Source organism: Genypterus blacodes, unplaced genomic scaffold, assembly GCF_046128005.1.
Source record: "Genypterus blacodes isolate CSIRO-AG114 ecotype Tasmania unplaced genomic scaffold, CSIRO-AGI_Gbla_v1 ptg000090l_1, whole genome shotgun sequence".
NCBI lineage: Eukaryota > Metazoa > Chordata > Actinopteri > Ophidiiformes > Ophidiidae > Genypterus > Genypterus blacodes.
Genome location: NW_027466895.1, coordinates 1,557,259 through 1,576,353, shown reverse-complemented (window position 1 = coordinate 1,576,353; position 19,095 = coordinate 1,557,259). Strand labels below are relative to the sequence as shown.

Below are 19,095 nucleotides of genomic sequence, written 5' to 3'. Positions count from 1 at the left end.
GGGGAGAGAGGAAGCCCAGGCCATTATGAGCGTCCCAGAGGAAACTTGTTTCATGTAGTATTTGAGTTATTAACTGTACCCAGCCAGGTCAACCCCCATCACACACACACACACACACTAATGTTATATAAACATGCTGCAGCCATTTAAAACTTAGACATAAAATCACGTGTAATTCCATATTTATACATAATGATTACTGCAGGAAGACGTGAACACTGATTCCAAATTTCATTACAAACACCAAACACCATACAATGAAGGTACAATGAAGATTTGTTTTTACAGGTATATAGAATGTTGCATCAGTTTTCTCACTATGTATTACCTTGTTTCATCCTACAGCCCTATGTTGTATGAACTCTCAAATAAGGAGGAAATCATATCAATGAATTGTTTCTAATATAGAGTAAAAGCTCGATGATGATGAACATGTTTTCATATTAGAAGCCAAATACAGGCTGAAATATGACCTGCTGCAGAAAATATAGACATTAGTGTGTGTGAATCTAAGAAGTATGGAACTACTCTCACTCTCTGGAAACTAGAAAGGAAGCATGCTGTAAGTCTTCCCTTGGGGTCTATGGAAGAGTAATATCTATTTAAATGCAATAAGAATAATGTAAATAAACAGGTAAAGTAAATGTGAGTATATGAAAATGAGAAAATGACTTTTAAGGTGGTAAATTTGGATTAAACAATTACTTAAATATCTGTAAAATCACTTGAAATGTAGTTTTAATGTGACTGTGATTTAGATGTGATGACTTACAACTTTAGTATCTCTTGTCATTAACCAATCAGGGCAATCGATCCCAGATTGGAGGCCAAGGCCACCTGGTGTCCTGCAGGGATTCACTTACACACACAGCTCACCTTCAGTCCTCACAGGTTCCATTCTGAATATGGGAACCTGTCATTCCGGACACATTTGGATCGGAACCTCTTCAAATAACGGGGGTCTCTCTCTGTTGTTATGGGGGGAACACATTCTTGTACTAGCAGAGGGGGGATGGGAGGGGAGGTTTACTGTTTCTCCACCAACATGTGCATACCACAGGCAGGGGGGCAACAGAAGAGCCCAGGAAAGCAGCAGAAACAGAGTGAGAAACACACAAACACACACGCAGTCAGAGAGAGAGGGAGAGGGGGCGAGAGAGAGATAAAGGATAATTAATCTTATTTTTCCGCACGCAAACAGGAGGCTGTGCAGGAAAAGTGGGTGGTGCGACCGAGCCGGAGCTCCGATTACACACATCCAGACTTCAGCAGAGTTTTTGGAGGTTGGGGGAGGGCGAAGCTACGACTCTCTCTGCCTGATGGCGTCTTCGATTCGCGTCTTGGATGAAATGTGTATATGTGTGTGTGGAGATAAGTCGGTGATCGCTGCTTAAGCGCCCTTTCTTCAGCCACCGTAGTACGGATGATGAAGGATTTTGGGAGGATCCAGCGAGGATCGGACGAGAAGCGCCCGGTAAAAAAGTTCTGTGCGACGGGGAGGAAAGTTTGAAGAGATTTTTTTCTTTACAATGCAGCGATTGGAAACTTATCGGGAATCTTTCGAATATTTGCTCCTTGTCTTTGCGTTTTGTTGAAAGTGTATTTTTGCGGCACTATAACGCTTAAGAACTCGAAGTACCGTCGCTCGGTCGTCTCCCCTCTCTCTCCCCCAAGATGTCTTCCCACGATCGGAGCTCCATTGTTGGGCTTTGCGGGATGCTTTGCGTCTGGGCTGCCTGGCTCACGGGCTCCGAGGCAGTGCTGTCTCCGAACGGGACTTTGTTCGAGGACAACTGCAAGAAAACCACCACATGCGAGGCGCTGAAGTACAACACATGCCTGGGGTCTCCTCTGCCGTACACACACACGTCCCTAGTCCTGGCCGAGGACTCCAGCACCCAAGAAGAGGCTTTCGAGAAGCTGACCATGTGGTCCGGTAAGATGGAGCGAGTTCAGCTGGAGGCCTAAAGAGACTCCATCACCTCTTACAGCCTCAGGAGGAAAAGTTATAGTCATCCTCTAATGCAATAAGGGAGGTGTAAATAAGCAGGGATGCCTGATAAAGCCCAGGAGTGTGTGTGTGTGTGTGTGTGGGGGGTCCATTAGGTTGCACAGGAGACACTATGCATCAATTTAGGAATGCAATGTTATAAAGAACTAATATGAGATTTAAAGTGGTAATTAACGGGAATCAGTTAATCAAATTTCTGCACCACTACAAAAACAGCACTATTGAGTGGCAGACACCCAAAATATTCAGAATTTCAAATTAAATGGCTATAAGAACCCTTAACTTTTCTATTCAATAGATGTGATGTGACATCGTTGTTCTATTTGAAGCTGAGTAGTGTAAGAAGTTTGCCTTGATTTGACAAAGTCTGTATCAGCCTCCATATTATCATTGATCAGAATAAAATGCTTCAAAAATGAGAAAGGAGAGAGTATCCAAAAGTCCAACATAAATGCAACATAAATAAAAAAGGTTTGAGCTCTCGAATCGCAAATGGAACACAGAAGAGAGATGTGTAGTTAAGATACATAGGAAGACAACCTTTGCACTACAGGAAATGATGCGTTAGAGGTCATTAGAAGGAACAAAAAGACTCACTCAGAGGTGTCAGCCTGGAAACAATAGAAAAGTGTCACTAATAAAGCTCTTAGATATTCAGCAGGAGCCTTTTCACATGCATAAGCTCTTACTAATGAGCCGTCAGCCCCAGATCATTGACTTCCAGGTGACAAGGCCCCAAACTAGTCTGCCCCCTCAGGACTGATCATCAATATAAGTGATCACAATCTCTATTATGACATAACTACTGTTTATGTGTCAAACTATTTCTGTTTGTATTGCTCCCCAGGTTTGCGTAACGCCCCGCGCTGCTGGTCGGTGATCCAGCCGTTGCTCTGTGCCGTCTACATGCCAAAATGCGAGAACGGGCGAGTGGAGCTTCCCAGCCAGAGCCTGTGTGTGTCCACGCGGCGCCCTTGCAGCATCGTGGACCAGGAGAGAGGCTGGCCTGGCTTCCTCAAGTGTGACAAGTTCCCCATGGGCTGCCCGGTACGACCCGTCACTCTCACATGTCACGTGATACTTAACTGATCCTTTAGGGGAGGTATACAGGGAAGTCAGAGGTCAAGGTCAGCCTCAGAGCAATTGTCAAGTGTCTCCTAGCTTTGTGAGGCTAATGTAAATGTAAACAAATGGGAATAATGACACTAGAGGGCGCCAAAAGCTACACCGAGCTGCTTTATACAATGACTGTATTGATGGTTTTGTGCAGAACGAGATGCAGAAGTTGAAGTTTAACACGTCGGGCCACTGTGAGGCCCCGCTGGTGAAGACGGACATCCAGTCCAGTTGGTACAAGGACGTGGAGGGCTGTGGCATCCAGTGCGACAACCCGCTATTCACCGAGGAGGAGCATGACGACATGCACGCCTACATCGCTTACTTTGGCACCATCACCCTCCTCTGCACCTTCTTCACCCTGGTGAGCCAGACATGAATCCAGGGTTATTTTTCTTGTTGTTGCCTCTTTTTTGTCTTACCTCCGCCCTCTCGTCCATCTCAGGCCACGTTCCTCGCCGACTGGAAGAACTCAAACCGCTACCCGGCCGTCATCCTCTTCTACATCAACGCCTGCTTCTTCGTGGGCAGCATCGGCTGGCTGGCGCAGTTCCTGGACGGAGCACGCGAGGAGATAGTGTGCAAGAGCGACAACACCATGCGCCTCGGGGAGCCCTCGTAAGTGCTCCGACTCTGAGATGGTATCCCAATTAGAGCATCAGTTTGCTGACCTCTCCTCCTTTCCCTGCAGGTCATCGGAGACGCTGTCGTGCGTCATCATCTTCATCATCGTCTACTACTCGTTGATGTCGGGCGTGATCTGGTTCGTGATGCTGACCTACGCCTGGCACACGTCCTTCAAAGCCCTGGGCACCACACAGCAGCCGCTCATGGGCCGAACCTCCTACTTCCACATGGTCACCTGGTCCATCCCCTTCGTCCTCACCGTGGCCATCTTAGCTATCGCAGAGGTGTGTGTGTGTGTGTGTGTGTGTGTAAAGCGACAGAAAAGAACTAAAACTAGCAATGTCGTCATGTTTCCCATATGTTGCCTCTGTGTTGTGTGCAGGTGGATGGAGATTCGGTGAGTGGGATCTGCTTCGTGGGCTACAAAAACTACCGATACCGTGCCGGGTTCGTGCTCGCCCCCATCGGCGTGGTGCTTGTGCTCGGCGGCTACTTCCTCATTCGGGGTGAGCTAATGCTTTCAGCTTTTGCAGCGACGTTTGCACTCTTTCTCGCCAATATGTTAATGAAGTGTATTTCTGTCTTGTTTGTTTTTGTTGCAGGGGTCATGACCCTGTTTTCCATTAAGAGTAACCACCCAGGACTTTTGAGCGAGAAAGCAGCCAGCAAAATCAACGAGACGATGTTGAGACTTGGTACGCTCCATCATCTGCTTGTTCAGCTGTTCTGACGTTTTTGAATCAGAGAATCACACGGGCGCGTTTTCTCCCTTCTTCTTCTCCTCTTAGGCATATTTGGTTTCCTGGCTTTTGGCTTCGTTTTCATCACCTTTGGCTGCCACTTCTACGACTTCTTCAACCAGGCTGAGTGGGAGAGAAGCTTCAGAGAATATGTGCTGTAAGTCCACCACAAACTGGTTCCCAATGTCAAGTCAACCTATACAAACAGTTTACATACTAACAAAAGCTTACACCTTTAATCACATTGTACCTGCGCACTAAAATCATAGTTTCCTCTTAAGTTTACCTTTCATTATCAAGCATACACACACACACACACACACTCAAGTGGAGTTTCCAAAGTGCCGTTGGGCCTCTTGGCGTACGTCAGTGAATGCAGGCTTATTTCCCCACCGTGTTGACACTTGGTGGGATCGTAATTAATTCAGCCTCAGAAATGTAAACCGGCTCCCTTCCACCTTAGCAAGCACAACACTTTCTTCTTCTTCCCATTCCTAGCAGTTAGTTGAATACTTGTTGTGTTTCCCGACAGGTGCGAAGCCAACGTGACCATCGCCTCGCAGACCAACAAGCCCATCCCAGAATGCACCATTAAGAACCGGCCCAGCCTCATGGTGGAGAAGATCAACCTGTTCTCCATGTTTGGGACCGGGATCGCCATGAGCACTTGGGTGTGGACCAAAGCCACCATCCTGATCTGGAAACGCTCCTGGTGCAAGTAAGCAAACACAAAATCTGTAAAGTGCAGGCAGAGGCGGCATCACAGTCCTCAGACAGTCATTGTTATACGTTTGTGCGCGTCAGGATCATCGGCCGCAGCGACAACGAACCCAAGCGGATAAAGAAGAGCAAGATGATTGCCAAGGCGTTTGCGTTGAGGAAGGAGCTCCACAAGGACCCCGAGAAGGAGCTGTCGTTCAGCATGCACACCGTGTCCCATGATGGGCCCGTGGGTGAGCATCCCAGTCCAAACTCTTTCATCTGGGTGGCATAGAAGGATCAGGCCATGCAGAGTGCAGTAACACACGTGTCAGTGTGACCCACGTCTGTTATTGCATACCTCCCTCTTGTGGTGAATAGTTGACATGGCAGCCAGTCATGTTTGGATGATTTGTTGTCAGTATCATGCGTCATAACCACGTGTTTACTTTGCACATTGTAATAGAATATGACGCAGTGTTTTACTGTCATGATTAATTGCTCTGAACCACTGATGTTTATTTTGTATCTGCAGTGAAGTTTGCTTGATGTTTCCATTTGCCTTTTTTATGCCAAGGAGGAGGACACTTGTTATGTCTGCAGCTAAGAGCTAAAGGACAGATGTTGGTGTGAGCTGTGGGTGTGTTGGGTGGCCAGCTTGTTTGGTTTGGAGCAGTTTGGTGTTAGTTGAACACTGCAGAGTGTGTTTGATTCTAAATGTCCTTTGATGTCTCCAAGTAAATAAGTTTGTGGTTTCTCTCACTTCTTATTTTTAGCCGGAATCAATTTTGAGATAAATGAGCCATCCAATGACATGTCATCCGCCTGGGCGCAGCATGTGACAAAGATGGTGGCCAGACGAGGCGCCATCCTGCCTCAGGATATCTCTGTCACACCCACCGGCACTCCAGGTACACTGCATCAAACTCCGCAAAGTAGGATCATCATTGAGTGTCCATTTTGTGTTAAATACTAATCCATGTCCTCTGCAGTTCCTCCCCCAGAGGAGAGGAACAGGCTGTGGATGGTGGAGGCCGAGATTTCGCCGGAGATGATCAAGAGGAAGAAGAAGAAGAAGAAGAGGAAGAAGGAGGTGCGTCCAGTGGAGGAGGCGGCGGCTGACCACCAGGCCTACCGGCAGCGTGAGTTTGGCCCCAGCTCAGTGCCGCGCCTGCCCAAACTGCCCTGCCGCCCCAGCCTGGTAGCCGGTCCCAGGGAGCATCCGGCGCAGCGTCGGCAGCTGGAGGAGGAGGAAGTCCTGCCCGGGTCGTACCAGGATTACAAACCCTCGCACCCGATGTCCTGTGAGGAGAGCTGCCCTTACCCTGACCTACAGCAGAGCCCACACAGCTTCTACCGCCGCTGGCTTTTAGACCAACTGAGCGCCAACGACCGGCCTGAAGATCTGGGCTTGGGTCCGCGGTGCTTCCCGTCGCCTTCCGACAGGCAGCCCGGCGGATCGTCCCGCTACCCCAGGGAGCCGGACAAGCCCGCCGGGCTGTCGGACAGGTTGGCCCAGGTCACGAGGGTGCCAGCAGGCCGGAGGGCGGGGTACGGACCTATCCACTCCAGAACCAATCTCATGGAGGCGGAGCTTATGGACGCCGACTCAGACTTTTAAGTGCTTAGCGTCGCACAAAACTGTAAGCTAGAAAAAGTGCTGGATACTTTGGAACACTTTAATGAAGTGAAGCCGATTCCTCATCAAGATGGAGGAAGTTGGTGAGTTTAGGGGCAGAAACAAAAGGGAAGCGATAAAGAAAAATATGTAAATACGTTCAAGGAAATGGAAATATTGTTTTATATTTTGTGGTCCAGTAAGATTTCATGAGACAAACGAGGCAGCTACACTTATTCATGGCTTGAAACAACCTAATGTTATAATATTTTGATACCTCTGATTCTGTAATATGGAGCAGAGACGCAAAGGAATAGAAGGCACCATGGTAAACAATCTGACCAAACCCTGAACCCTGTCGACCAATGTGTGTGAACTATTCAGGTGTTGAGACAGAACTTTGGCTACTTTGGCCTCTACTTACTTTGCCCATATACGTTTTTTGTAATGTATAGTTAATATGATGGCCTAGCCGCACGTCGTTTCTTAATACAAATATCACAGTAAGTGGTAGGAATTTCAGAAGTTACATTTAGTGTGATTATGTTTTTGTTATTATTAAATTGTGCATTGTAGCCAAAAAGGCATTTTAATGAACACGGGGGGGCTAAATTAGAGGCTTGCAGGTACTAAAGAAAAACAGTACACAGTTGCATACACACACACACAGCTATCAGACGCATCCCCTCACTCTCCCTCACTTGGACGTTTAATACGTAACAGCATCGTATTGTCATTATTGATTAATGATTTCCATTCTATTGCCCGGTGCAGTAAAGCGGCGAGGAAAATTTATTACAGTTTTTTTTTCATCCACTGCAAATGGCTTCCTGTTTCTAAATGATGTCTGGCTCTTTATGCATTTCATAATGGTTTACTGTGCATTTAATTATTCATAAAGGGTTATTTTTTATAGCAGTATTTCTACTTGTGTACATATTTAAGGTAAATGCAGCTACATGTGAGTTTCCTTTTCAGTTTCAGTTTAAAAAAAGGGGTTTGTTTGTTTGTGTTTCTACCATAAAATGTTCCTTTTCTCTGTCTTTGTGTTTGCTGTATATAGGCTGTTCATACTTATCTCATTAAGGGTATTAATTGTACAGGTTTATACAATATATCAAGTCACTGATCACTCTGCTGAGACGATATCACAGGAGTCATGTGGGCTATGAAGGCTCATAATTGTACTTACGGCATCGGCAAAGCGGCGCCTGTCTTCCTTTTGGCCTCAATGTGGATAAGAGACGCTGAACTTCACTTTGTCTAATGTGAGCTTATTCAAGTGAGATGTGTATGAGAGAGTAATTTATGTCAACTGCAAGATGTTCTTATGCTGGCTGTACAAACACTTCTATGAATTCAGTGAAGTAGTATTTAGCACCATGGCTATTTTCTACTCAATTAGCTGATGGTTGAAGATGAAGAAAGTAAATATTACTTTTTGTTCCTTGTGTTAGTCATATTAGCTGTCAGAAGTCAAGCCGGTTTGATTCTGTTGTCTCCCAACGATGTCTCCCACACTTTACTGTGCAACTGTTCTCGTTATTTTTATATGTAAATACAAGTAATCGTTCACTTGCATCACGTTATTCCCATTGTTTTAAAGCTATAGTTAATGGATGGATGCTACATTTCCAATTTGATAAGCTGAAATGGCATTTAAAGCCATAGAAAAGCAGGGAAGTGAGGTATGCAATGTTTTATCAGCATGTGTGTTAACTTAAGTAGCATAATGTCTCTAAAAATCACCCTAGTTTTAACCAAGTTTAAAGATTTAGAATGTATTTAAATATTTAACTTCACTTTGAGTGTTTGCAGTTTTTCCATTGTGAGTATGTATGTTTGTACAGTACACCTGTTGCTCAGCACCATAATGGGCACTGCTATAATGGGCTTAAACAGGCAGTGAGGCCCATTTGTAGGCTCACTGCACTTAAATATAGAAAACACTTTAAATATAGAGGAGCTGAGCCACACTCTCAGGCTCTGACATTTGGCTCTGATCACACATTCAGGCCGCATTTCATTCAAGAGGCTAATTTATTGACACCTGAAATCCTTCAAAGGCAGAAAATTGTTCCAACTTCTCATGATTCTGTATTCTGCAGTGGCATTGTTCCCAAATTGAGGAAGGTTGTTGCTCCCTGCCAGATTCCACATTAGACCTTTTAGCGACCCCCTTTTATTCTCTTTTCATGTCCCCTGTGTGTTCTCTTTGATATGCACCCTCTCCATTTGTCTTTTCAATATTCCTCCCTATGTTGTCCCCCCCACGATGGATCCCTTAGATCCGGTCACTTCTAAAGATGTGTTTGTTCCCCCCACTTTTGCCTTCAAAGATGGGACCTGCGTCAGACATGGCCCAGTATCGTGTGTGTGTGTGTGTGTGTCGGTGTGTGTCGGTGATTGACCATGTAAGGAAGCGGATCAGGCGTGAGTACAGACGGGCTGTTGTGTAATATTTGTTTTGGTCATCTGCACTGATGGCCAGCAGGGGGCAGTGTAGCGCAGTTGTAGTGGTGGAGTAGCACTAACTCGGCCATTTACTCACGTGCGCACCTGGTGGAGTTGGAACAGTTAAACAACGAACTTCTGCGAGTTTCCAAAATTCCTAAATTAAACTTTAGGACAAAAGTGCTCAAATGAAGCTACAGCAAGGCCAATTCTGCAACTCAAGCTGCTTGTTCTCCGACTTCAGGTAAGTGACTTCAAATGTAAATAACCAAGTCGAATCTGCGAGTTAAGCATAGTTTGTATAGTGACCTTATGGACTCTGTTACATTTATAATTCATGGTATTTAATATTAACAATTTGACAAACTGTTTTGTGCCAGTTTTGATATTTCCCGCTTATCCATACATCCATTTTTCTTAACCTGCTCAAAACAAAGGCCTGTCAGTAGTAATACTAGCTTAATGTTAGCATGACTTATTTCTCTGAATGTAGCTGTTTCTGGGTGTTCTACTTGTAGTATGTTTCTATTCACTGTATTTGTCACTTGAAGCGGGCTGTTTCATGTTCATGTTATGGCGCAGCTTCCCCAGACGCCCTGACCTTAGGCTGGACACAATCATTTCATGTACCGTCAGACGTTAACGCAGTTACACAGAGAGCTGGGAGATAAACTCAGCATCTGGACTGAGATTGATCAATCAGGGGTTGGTTTTCCTCCTCCTAGGCTACATCTGATCTGATACTCTGAAATGGAAAACTCCAGATGTCAGATACGAGGATAGGAGACTCGAACTAATGACATAATAACACTAGATCATTAAGTTTGCTTGTGCCGGTAAGCCACGTGGGCACATTAGTTTTAGTGGCTAGTAGGTGTGTTACAATAAAACATAAAATAACACGCCATATTATGTCTACTTTGCGCTTATTAGATATTCAGCTCTAGGCTACAGCTGTCTTCCACCTTTGTCCACACGGTGGCGTGAATAGCGTTTAAAAGCTGTGAATTCGCATTGTGTTTGATATTTGTCATTGTCTCGTTGTTGTTGTTTTTGTAACATTGCTAGGCACTGTGTGAAATTTGAGAAATGCACACTTACTGCGGTTTTGGATACATTGAGTTAGATTAAGAAACATTGCATTTGCTTCACCGTAAAAATGTTTAATCCTTTTCATAAGCCACAGCTATATATGTGTGTATATGGAACAAAACCTGGGGTGCAGCTGGAAGAACACGCCTATCCTGGGTTATTTATTTATTTAGATAAATAAGTGAAATTGATAACCGTAGTGCTGGTGATGCGTTAGGTTGCAAGATGAGAAAGTATGTGTCGCGTCCAACTGTCATCTTCAGTTGAATAACAACAAGGCGACATCTCACCGAATCGATGAACAAATCTTGTCCATTACACAGTTTTGCACATTTTTTCATTTAAGATTGATTTAAAAGCGTTTGGTGGAGTCTGGAAATGTTTTTTTTATAAAGGCGATATTGTCAAGACACCGGCACTCGACATGAGTACATAACTGTCAACATCAATATCAACTCGGACGAGACAAAAGCAATTAATCTAGACCTTCTGCCCTGAGACAAAGATGGGTGGGGCGGGTAAAATGGCTTCCTCAACCGCACCCCACAGAACCACATCGTTTTGGTCGTCCGTCATGATCCGTCCCACCCCTCCCCCACATAACTCCATAACGCTGGGACAGTGAAGGATGATCAGGGTTGGCTTGTGTGACGACATCCAATCAGTCGTGCCAGGGAGAGGGTGTGTGTGTATTTGTGGAGTAGAGGGGAGAGATGGTGATTAAACTTTAAACTTGGAAGTCATTTGTTGCCAGGGTAACGCTCTCGCCCAGAAGTATTAATAAATGAGTAATGCTCTGTGGTCCATTTGGGGTGAGAAATGGAACGGCATGAATACAGTTTCTGGAATTTTCACCTGTTTTTTTTATCGAAGGCTCACCAACACATGTACTTCTTTTGACGTGAGACGTTTTTAATGTTGGGCCTCTGAGTTGCGACAGCTGCTTCATCTCGCCAGATCACGCCGCGCTCTGTGAATGCTCGCAGCCTGCCAGTTGTTTTCCACTGATGTCAGCATTTGTATAACCGGCCACGTAAACAGGATGGCCTCTTACTTAAAACATTTGTCTGCTTCGTTTGACTTTAAATCGCAGTTTGGTGAGCAGAAGCAGCCACAAGTGCATCTCCAAACTGATTACAATGAAACGCTCAAGGTTTTGTTTTTTTTTGCAGCCGTGTGTTTTAATGAGCTGCTGAGTTTGGGGGAAATGAAACCTTCCTCCACTCCGCTCTCAGGGTGAAGGGACGGCGGGGAAGAGTTATTATTAGTTGATGGATACTGTTAACAGTGCATGGGGGGAGGGGGAGGGTGGGGTGGTGTTTCTGAGAGGACAAGACGGGACCAGAGCTCATATTTTGGTCAGGTGGTCAAAGTGAAAAGGCCCAGATGCTCCAAAATAGGCTGGAGATGAAAGATGACACGTCTCAAACTAATCTCTGTACTGCTGCCGACCCCTCTGTCTCTGTCTTATCTATTATATATAATATATATTGACAGTGTATGAAATCATATGAGGACCTTCTGTGGGACGAGAACCAGTCACCCTCTGTTAGTCGTCTCCTTGGTTTTTTATTCGCTCCTCACGCCAAATATTTGTGTCGTCTCTCTCAGTAGCTCACCAGCGATGCGTGTGCTTTCTCGCTGGGAAAAAACAACAGGCTGCGAGAAGTTGGCGTGGAGACGGCGAGGGGGTTGCTAGGAGACGGCAGCCGGGCAATTCCCTGGACAGGTGGGTGGGGTTGGGAGCTGGTGAGAGAAGCCACACCTGCTGCCTCACCATGGACTTAGAAACACCAAACTCGAATCAGACTAATACACATCTCTCTCTCTCTCTCTCTCTCTCTCTCTCTCTCTCTCTCTCTCTCTCTCTCTCTCTCTCTCTCTCTCTCTCTCTCTCTCTCTCTCTCTCTCTCTCTCTCTCTCTCTCTCTCTCTCTCTCTCTCTCTCTCTCTAACTCGATGTAACTCTCCTCTCTCTCTCTCCTGTCTGCCAGAGCTACCTCACCTCCTCACCGTCGCTCTGTAAACACCCCAACCCCCCCGGCCCTGCCCAGCAGGAGGTCCCAGGAGGAGCGGCTTTTATACGAGTTATAGTGAAACCTGAGCGGCGGTGGCGGCAGCAGGGGCGGAGAGCACGGTGGCTGTTTGCGCAGTAAATCTACTTATGTGATTTCATATAATAGCAGGTGAGCAACATATTGTGTGACTTGGCCTCACAGCAAACAGAGCGCGCGCACACACACACACACACACACACAGTCCCTTTCTGACTCGCAGTTTTGCTTTTCCCACACACAAACCTGATTCAGAGGTGATAACTTCTCTAATAAATTAGGCGTTATGAGGAAATTGCACCTTAGTATGTTAACTTGACGTGGAGCTTTGGAGGGAAACTCATTAGGAAATACGCTCCAGTTTACTTGTTCCTCTGGTATTTACCTTGCTCGCTGTCCCAGCAGAGGGAAATGTCACTTCATATTAACTCTGCCAGAGCAGTCTGGAGCACATTATCACTTTTCCTGCATAAGCAGATTTGCGGACGGCGCACTGTAGCAAATTAAATGAGTTCAGTAATGAAAATGAAATGTTGCAGGGTGAACAAATCAAAACTTTCATTCAGTTTCCAAGTAACTCAATTTAAAGTTGTGATGGGTTTTGAAGGCTTCAGTCTGTAGACATGTTATTTGGGTATGTGCTTCATAGTAATAATGAGCACCAAGCGGAGATATTATGAACATTGACACTGCATTTGATTTAGATGAGGTAGAATCCCACCTTCCTCTGCACTGGAGGTGTCCACACAGTGGATTGACAGGTTGGTGCTGAGTGATGCTGCCAAGTGTCCATACCAGATAAGACTCAGGTGCCTCGAAGAACAAAGAATGTGTTGGGACCCAAACACAGGCACATCTGAACACACTGTAAAAGGTCACATTTTAACAACATTTAACTGCAGAAATGCCTTGTTATTATGTCCTTCAGTGTATTTTAGGCTGATGTTCAATTAATGAAATGATGAGAACCTTCCAGCCCTTAAGACCACCGCTCTACTATGACAGAACTTTAAAGAGAAATGCATAAATAAACAACTTCAACTAATTCCTCAATTACCTGAAAATATTTTGTAAAATTGCAGGAGAATCACTTTAAATCCTTCCATTAGTTTCCAGCGCTTATTGACTGAGAATGTGACAGTTCACTCACTGTCTTGCATGCAAACGGATAAAGACCTCACACACACACACACACGCACACTTTCACACACTTTCCCACGCGTTCCTCTCGTCTCTCTGCGTCACCGGGACATTTCTTGCAGTGTGCACGGCGGCGCTCTGTGTGCTCTGCCGGGCGCCGGTGGCCGAGCCGGAGCGATCTCTCTCCTCTCCTCTCCTCCCCGCTCCGCGCCCTCCCCTTTTCTCCGTGTTATATTTTGACACACACACACACACACACACCGTGAATCGCGTCTGTGAGCCTCTCGCAGTTTGAGACCCCCCCCCCCCCCCCCCCCCCCCACACACACACACACACACACTTGCAGTCACACTCCTACACACGCGGAACCAAGGGAAAGCCCCAATCCCCAAACTCCTCGGCGGGGGCCACTGATCCAAGTTGAGATTTGCCTCCAGACGCGCACCGATGGCGGCGTGAGCTTTGGCCAGTGGCGCGGTGGATTTGCGTGGATCCTTTTTTTGTCTTGGACTTTGATTGGGACCTAAACCAAAGCGATGGATACCTGTCGGTGCTCCGTCAGCCTACTTTTACTCCTGTCCGCCTTCTCGTCCGTGTCGATCGGCCAATTCCCATCAGCACACATGTGAGTATCAAAACAGCCTGTTGGCTCTTTACGCTCAGCGGGTACCGGCGGCTCCGTGTTGTTGTCCCGCTGCCTCCCGCTTTACGCTCAGTCACACACTATTTCGCTTTCTGTTTGTTATCTTCAGCGTATTAGAATGGACGATTGTCACTAAACAGATAAATCGATTATTTCGTGGTGAGGTTTGATTCATCGATTAATTACAACTGAAATTACATTGTTGGTTGACAGCCATGCATTACACTGTTGCCTGGCTGTCAACAAACAATGTAATTTCAATTGTACACACATGCACCATCTCAGGGAGGAAGGCTGTGCTCTGAGTGTGTTCAGGGGTCCTCAACTTTTCCTCAGCCAGGTATTAAAGCCACAGGCGGCCCTACTTATACAGCAGTCTGCCCCTGAGAATTGTGTGGACAGATTGTAAAGGACTGATGATAGTTCAATATAGGATCAGAACTATTCTGTCTCTGTTATGTCTTAAAATTTAGTCAGTCACTAGAGTAATTCTCATTTTGCTGCAGATTAAATTAGGGATTGCTCACAGAGCCAAACTCGGAGGGTTTCTCTGTGGGTTGCTCGTCCACCACAGGCTGCTGTAACTTGTGGTGAACTAGAGTATAGAGTAGAATAGAATGCTCACTATGGCACTTGGAGCTGCTGAGAGACAGATTATGTAACAAGACAATCATCATTTTGAATTATCTGCCAATCACATTGCCAGCATGCAGAGCAGCAAGTTGCTAGTTTTTACAGAAGTCCTGCTCTTATTTTAAAATGTAGCATTCCACTTTCCCCGTCTGTTGTCCGGTGGGGTCACTTGGGCCGTGTATCTCATATCTGTGATAAAATAGACGTACAGTATCATTGGCCGTCTAAATCGGACCCTAATGGATATGGCAGATGACATCGCATACAGCTCCCAAATTAAACAAAGCTTATGTGCGCCATGATTTTACCAGTTAGCATAATGTCCCTTTACACCTATTCAACAGGTTTAAGACGTTCCACATGCTTCTAAATGCATTTGGTTTTGAACGCCGCTCGACTTGGTGCGGTCCCCCTGGAGACGCGGTGAGCAATGATGGCACTCAGCCTAATGGCTGAGCTCAGTGATGTCAGACTAACTGAGTGGCCTGCCCATTCCCTATATTTCATGGGCACTAAGTGGATTGATCTGTGGGTTGTGTACATGGGATCGGTGCAGGCTTGTAGACCTCATTTCACAGACACACAGGATGTTTTCAAAGGCGACTTGAGTGTGGAGCTGGCAACCTGGCAGCAGAAACAATGTCAGGATTCATAATGGAAATTGGCACGAGCTCTTTTGTTTGAATTATGAAAACTTAATTTGGAATAAAAGATGGTGCCAGAATCAAATGAGAGACACTTGCACGTGGTTTGGCACGTAGAGGTCTTCTCCTTAAAGGGACAGTCCACCTCGATAATCACTTGTTGGGAATGTTTTGATTTTGGCCGGTAGCAGGTAGATGTTGTTCTCTGCAGCAGTGCGCGCCCCCCCCGTCTCGGCCTTCTTTTGCTTTCGACAAGTGCAGTGACAATGATTTTAAATGACAAGCTTCAGTGGGACTCCCTCAAGGTGAAAGTTAGCAGGAAAAAACAGAGGAGAGACTGAACAAGGACGCTTTGCTCCAGGAAATATTCACAAATGTGAATAAACAAAATCCTGTTGAAATGAAAACAAGCTCAGTGTTCTGTGACCAACGTCAGACCTCCCTCTCCCTCTCCCTCACATGCAAGCATCTGTCCGCTTCAGATGCTCTCTGTCACATCCCCTCTTTCTCTCTCTCGACCCCTCCTTTCATCCTTTCTGTGTCATTCTCCTCTCTGTCGTCCTGCTACCCCCCCCCATCTCCCACTCTCTCTCTCTCTCTCTCTCGCTCTCCCCTCGCTCGCTCGGAGGCAGATGATCATCGTATCTGTAATGCAAAGTCTGATGTCACAGATTGCGCCACAGTGATCTCGGTGCCGCAAGTGCATTTAGAGAGAAAGGAAAAGAAGGAAGAAGAGAATCTGGACAACTTGGCCTTCCTCATTCACTATCTCTACAGCTATTGTATTTATTTTAAACAGTAGAACAATGAAAACAGAAAAGAGTCCCCACATTTACATTACATTCATTAACTGTATTCATTATGCAAGGTTTTATCCAAATAAAGGCTTGAATGTCTAAATGATACGTTTTCTAGAATCCAGCCCTCTCTTCTCTCCCATTTCCACATCGTCTGTCGCCCTCTGTCATGTCTCTCTGACTCTTTCTTGCTTTTTTTGGTTTGTTTTTGTTTTTGCAAGGCTAACTAGATTTCATGCTTGACCAGCTACGGGCAGCGTTGGGGCAAAGCAGCTTATCAGTGAGGAATGGTCAGAGAAGCAGAGAAACGCAGCGTTTGACATCTTGGAGTATATCGTCAGACAATTAATGCGATCTTAAAGTAGGCTCTGTCACTTAAACGATCCTTGTTGCTGCTTATACTTTTGAATTCTCTCAATGTAAGCAGAAAATGTGACTGTTACCCTCAGAAACTTTTGAGACGGATGGAAGATTGAGAGCCCAATCATTGACAAATCGGCCTTTTCCCCTTCTTTTTCTTCTTCTTTTATCCCAGTGTCAAATATAGCTGGACAGCGATAATGCTTTGATAGAGGGTGAATCAAATGTTTCTAGCAGATGGATGCCGACGTGAGCAGCTCAGAGCTGTGTAGGGTTTCCTTGGCTGTGATTTACGCTTCTTTGCCGCCAGGGAGCCGGTGGTGCTAGCAGGTATATTTCAGGAGGCATGCTGCAGGTTAGAGTGGAGCAGCTGGTGGGCCATATCTGTTACACACACACACACACACACAGGGGAAGGTGCGAGTGTGCATGGTTAACACTCTCTGTCTGGCCTCTAGTTTGTTCTTCCAACCTGTTTGCTTTATTTCTCTTGGTGTTCTGTCACTTTTCACACTTCTTTTAACCCATTTCCCCTCTCTCTCTCTCTCTCTCTCCCCCCCCCCCTCTCCCTCGCTGCTTCACGCACTCTCCCCTTTGCCCTCCCCCCAGCCCCCCATCTTAACCATGGCTATATTTAGGTAAGCGTCTGTCTTGGGGCAGGGACATGGAGTGTCCTGAGACTCTGAGTCTCTCTCATGCTCCTCCAATGACGGGTCGGGAACCCCTTCTTTCATATGCTTCCTCCTTTAAGTCTCCCATCAAAACGTATGTCTCTCTTGTTGCATTCGTGCAAAGAGGAAAATTGGCGAGTCCCAACGCCGTAATACTTCCCTACACTCTTTTGCCGCACTGGAAGTTCCCCCGGAATTTTCCATTGCAGCGTTGCCTGGGCAACCTTGGGAATAGCTAACAGCTGTTTGGATGGGCGCCCTGTCCAGTACAGGAAGCACATCTGTATACTGTGCAGGATGCCTAATAGGAAGCATGGGGAGCGTAAACTGAAACGAAAGCATGTGTGAGCTCATCCAGTTAGTTTGATTTATTTATTTATTTTATTTATTTTTATTTACATTTGTCTGAGATGAACTTACTGATCAGTCTGAAAAGTAATTGAAGACTGAATACAGCAGCGTAACACGTAGGGAAGCTCAATGAAACTGAGATACACAATAACTCCGTAACTCTTTTGGGTTGAAGCCAAATGCTGCCTCGCTTCCTGCTGAATGATCTTGGAAATGTATCAATGTCGAGATGAAATCGAGGGCAGAAAAAAAACGTAATTTACAACATCTGACAACATCTTTTTTCAAAATGCAACAGAGAGAAACGGGTCATTAAACAGCAGCCTAATTAAAAATGATAAGGACCTAAACATTGCCTTCAGCTGTATATGTAGGTCTGTTGATTTAAAGATCTGAGGAATGCAGGATCAAAAAGAAACGTCAAGGACAGAATGGATTGCTAACATTTACAAAGTATCGGGAGGAGGGGGGGCAGGTGGGGAAAAAAAGAAAACTGTACTTTAAGTTTATGAATAAGTTAATCTAAGAATAGTCATTACTTCTATAAAAGTTGCTCTGTTTTGTGCAGATAAAGCTCACTTGTGTCCTGCCATAAATAACACAAAAAATGGCCAACATCTCATTTTGAAAGGGAGGTTTTATTTAGAATTTCAAGTGTGTTCATGGGCTCAGTGAGCTGTGTTATCCTGACCACACTCCAGAGGTGTTAAGTGCTTCAAATATCTTCAGCGAGATGCCATAAACCCATCTGATGTCATATTTTGAGAGGGGCGTAGAGAAAAGTGGAATGGTGATGGTCAATAATGATCTCTCTCTCTTTTAATGGAGTCGTATTGCTGTGTGTGTGTGTGTGTGTGTGTGTGTGTGTGTGTGTGTGTGTGTGTGTGTGTGTGTGTGTGTGTGTGTGTGTGTGTGTGTGTGTGTGTGTGTGTGTGTGTGTGTGTGTGTGTGTGTGTGTGTGTGTGTGTGTGTGTGTGTGTGTGTGTCAGGCCATCAGGGAGATGAGTGCCTGGTGCAGCGCAACAGTAGTGTGCTTGTGTAGGCGTCTAGATTGACGTTAATTGGGCATTTTGGCTACCGCCCATTTTTGTATTCATACGTATTGTACAGGACAGTGAAGTGAGGCCGCAAGAAGGAGTGATGGACAGATGGATGGGGACTTTGCTCAGAAAGTGTGAGAGCTAGAGGTGAGAGTGGAGCTGTAAACACAATATAATGTTGTTAATGATAAATTAATAGCAGTTTTCTAATGATGCGGATGGTATGTTTAAATACTTTAGATAAATCATTTCAAATGTTGAAAACAACAAGCGACTTTTAAGTCTGGTGGACCAAAATGAAAGTTTACTATCTGCCCCTTGTCTGTCTCTGTAAATATTGACTCCATGTGTGCGGTTTGTGTTGCTGTTCTGTGCTTCGTGCTGGACTCTGCTGTGGCGAGTGCA

The 19,095-nt window shown here is 45.5% G+C and overlaps 2 protein-coding genes across 2 annotated transcripts in view; both read left to right on the top strand.

Moving 5' to 3' along the window:
* The first annotated feature begins 1,275 nt into the window (after positions 1-1,275).
* On the top strand, positions 1,276-8,613 carry smo (smoothened, frizzled class receptor). Its single transcript, XM_076159024.1, has 12 exons — positions 1,276-1,936; positions 2,859-3,058; positions 3,282-3,491; positions 3,573-3,745; positions 3,819-4,038; positions 4,137-4,260; positions 4,357-4,449; positions 4,543-4,651; positions 5,027-5,212; positions 5,299-5,447; positions 5,970-6,104; positions 6,186-8,613. Exons 1-12 carry the CDS (start codon positions 1,675-1,677, stop codon positions 6,812-6,814), a joined length of 2,490 nt encoding a protein of 829 aa, XP_076015139.1. The 5' UTR covers positions 1,276-1,674; the 3' UTR covers positions 6,815-8,613.
* A 5,266-nt stretch (positions 8,614-13,879) lies between these two features.
* The window catches only part of cacna2d1a (calcium channel, voltage-dependent, alpha 2/delta subunit 1a), a 55,492-nt gene continuing 50,276 nt past the window's right edge, over positions 13,880-19,095 (top strand). Inside the window, exon 1 of the mRNA XM_076158968.1 lies at positions 13,880-14,176. Coding sequence (XP_076015083.1) covers positions 14,088-14,176 — 89 coding nt within the window. The 5' untranslated portion in view covers positions 13,880-14,087. The remainder of the gene's footprint in view (positions 14,177-19,095) is intronic.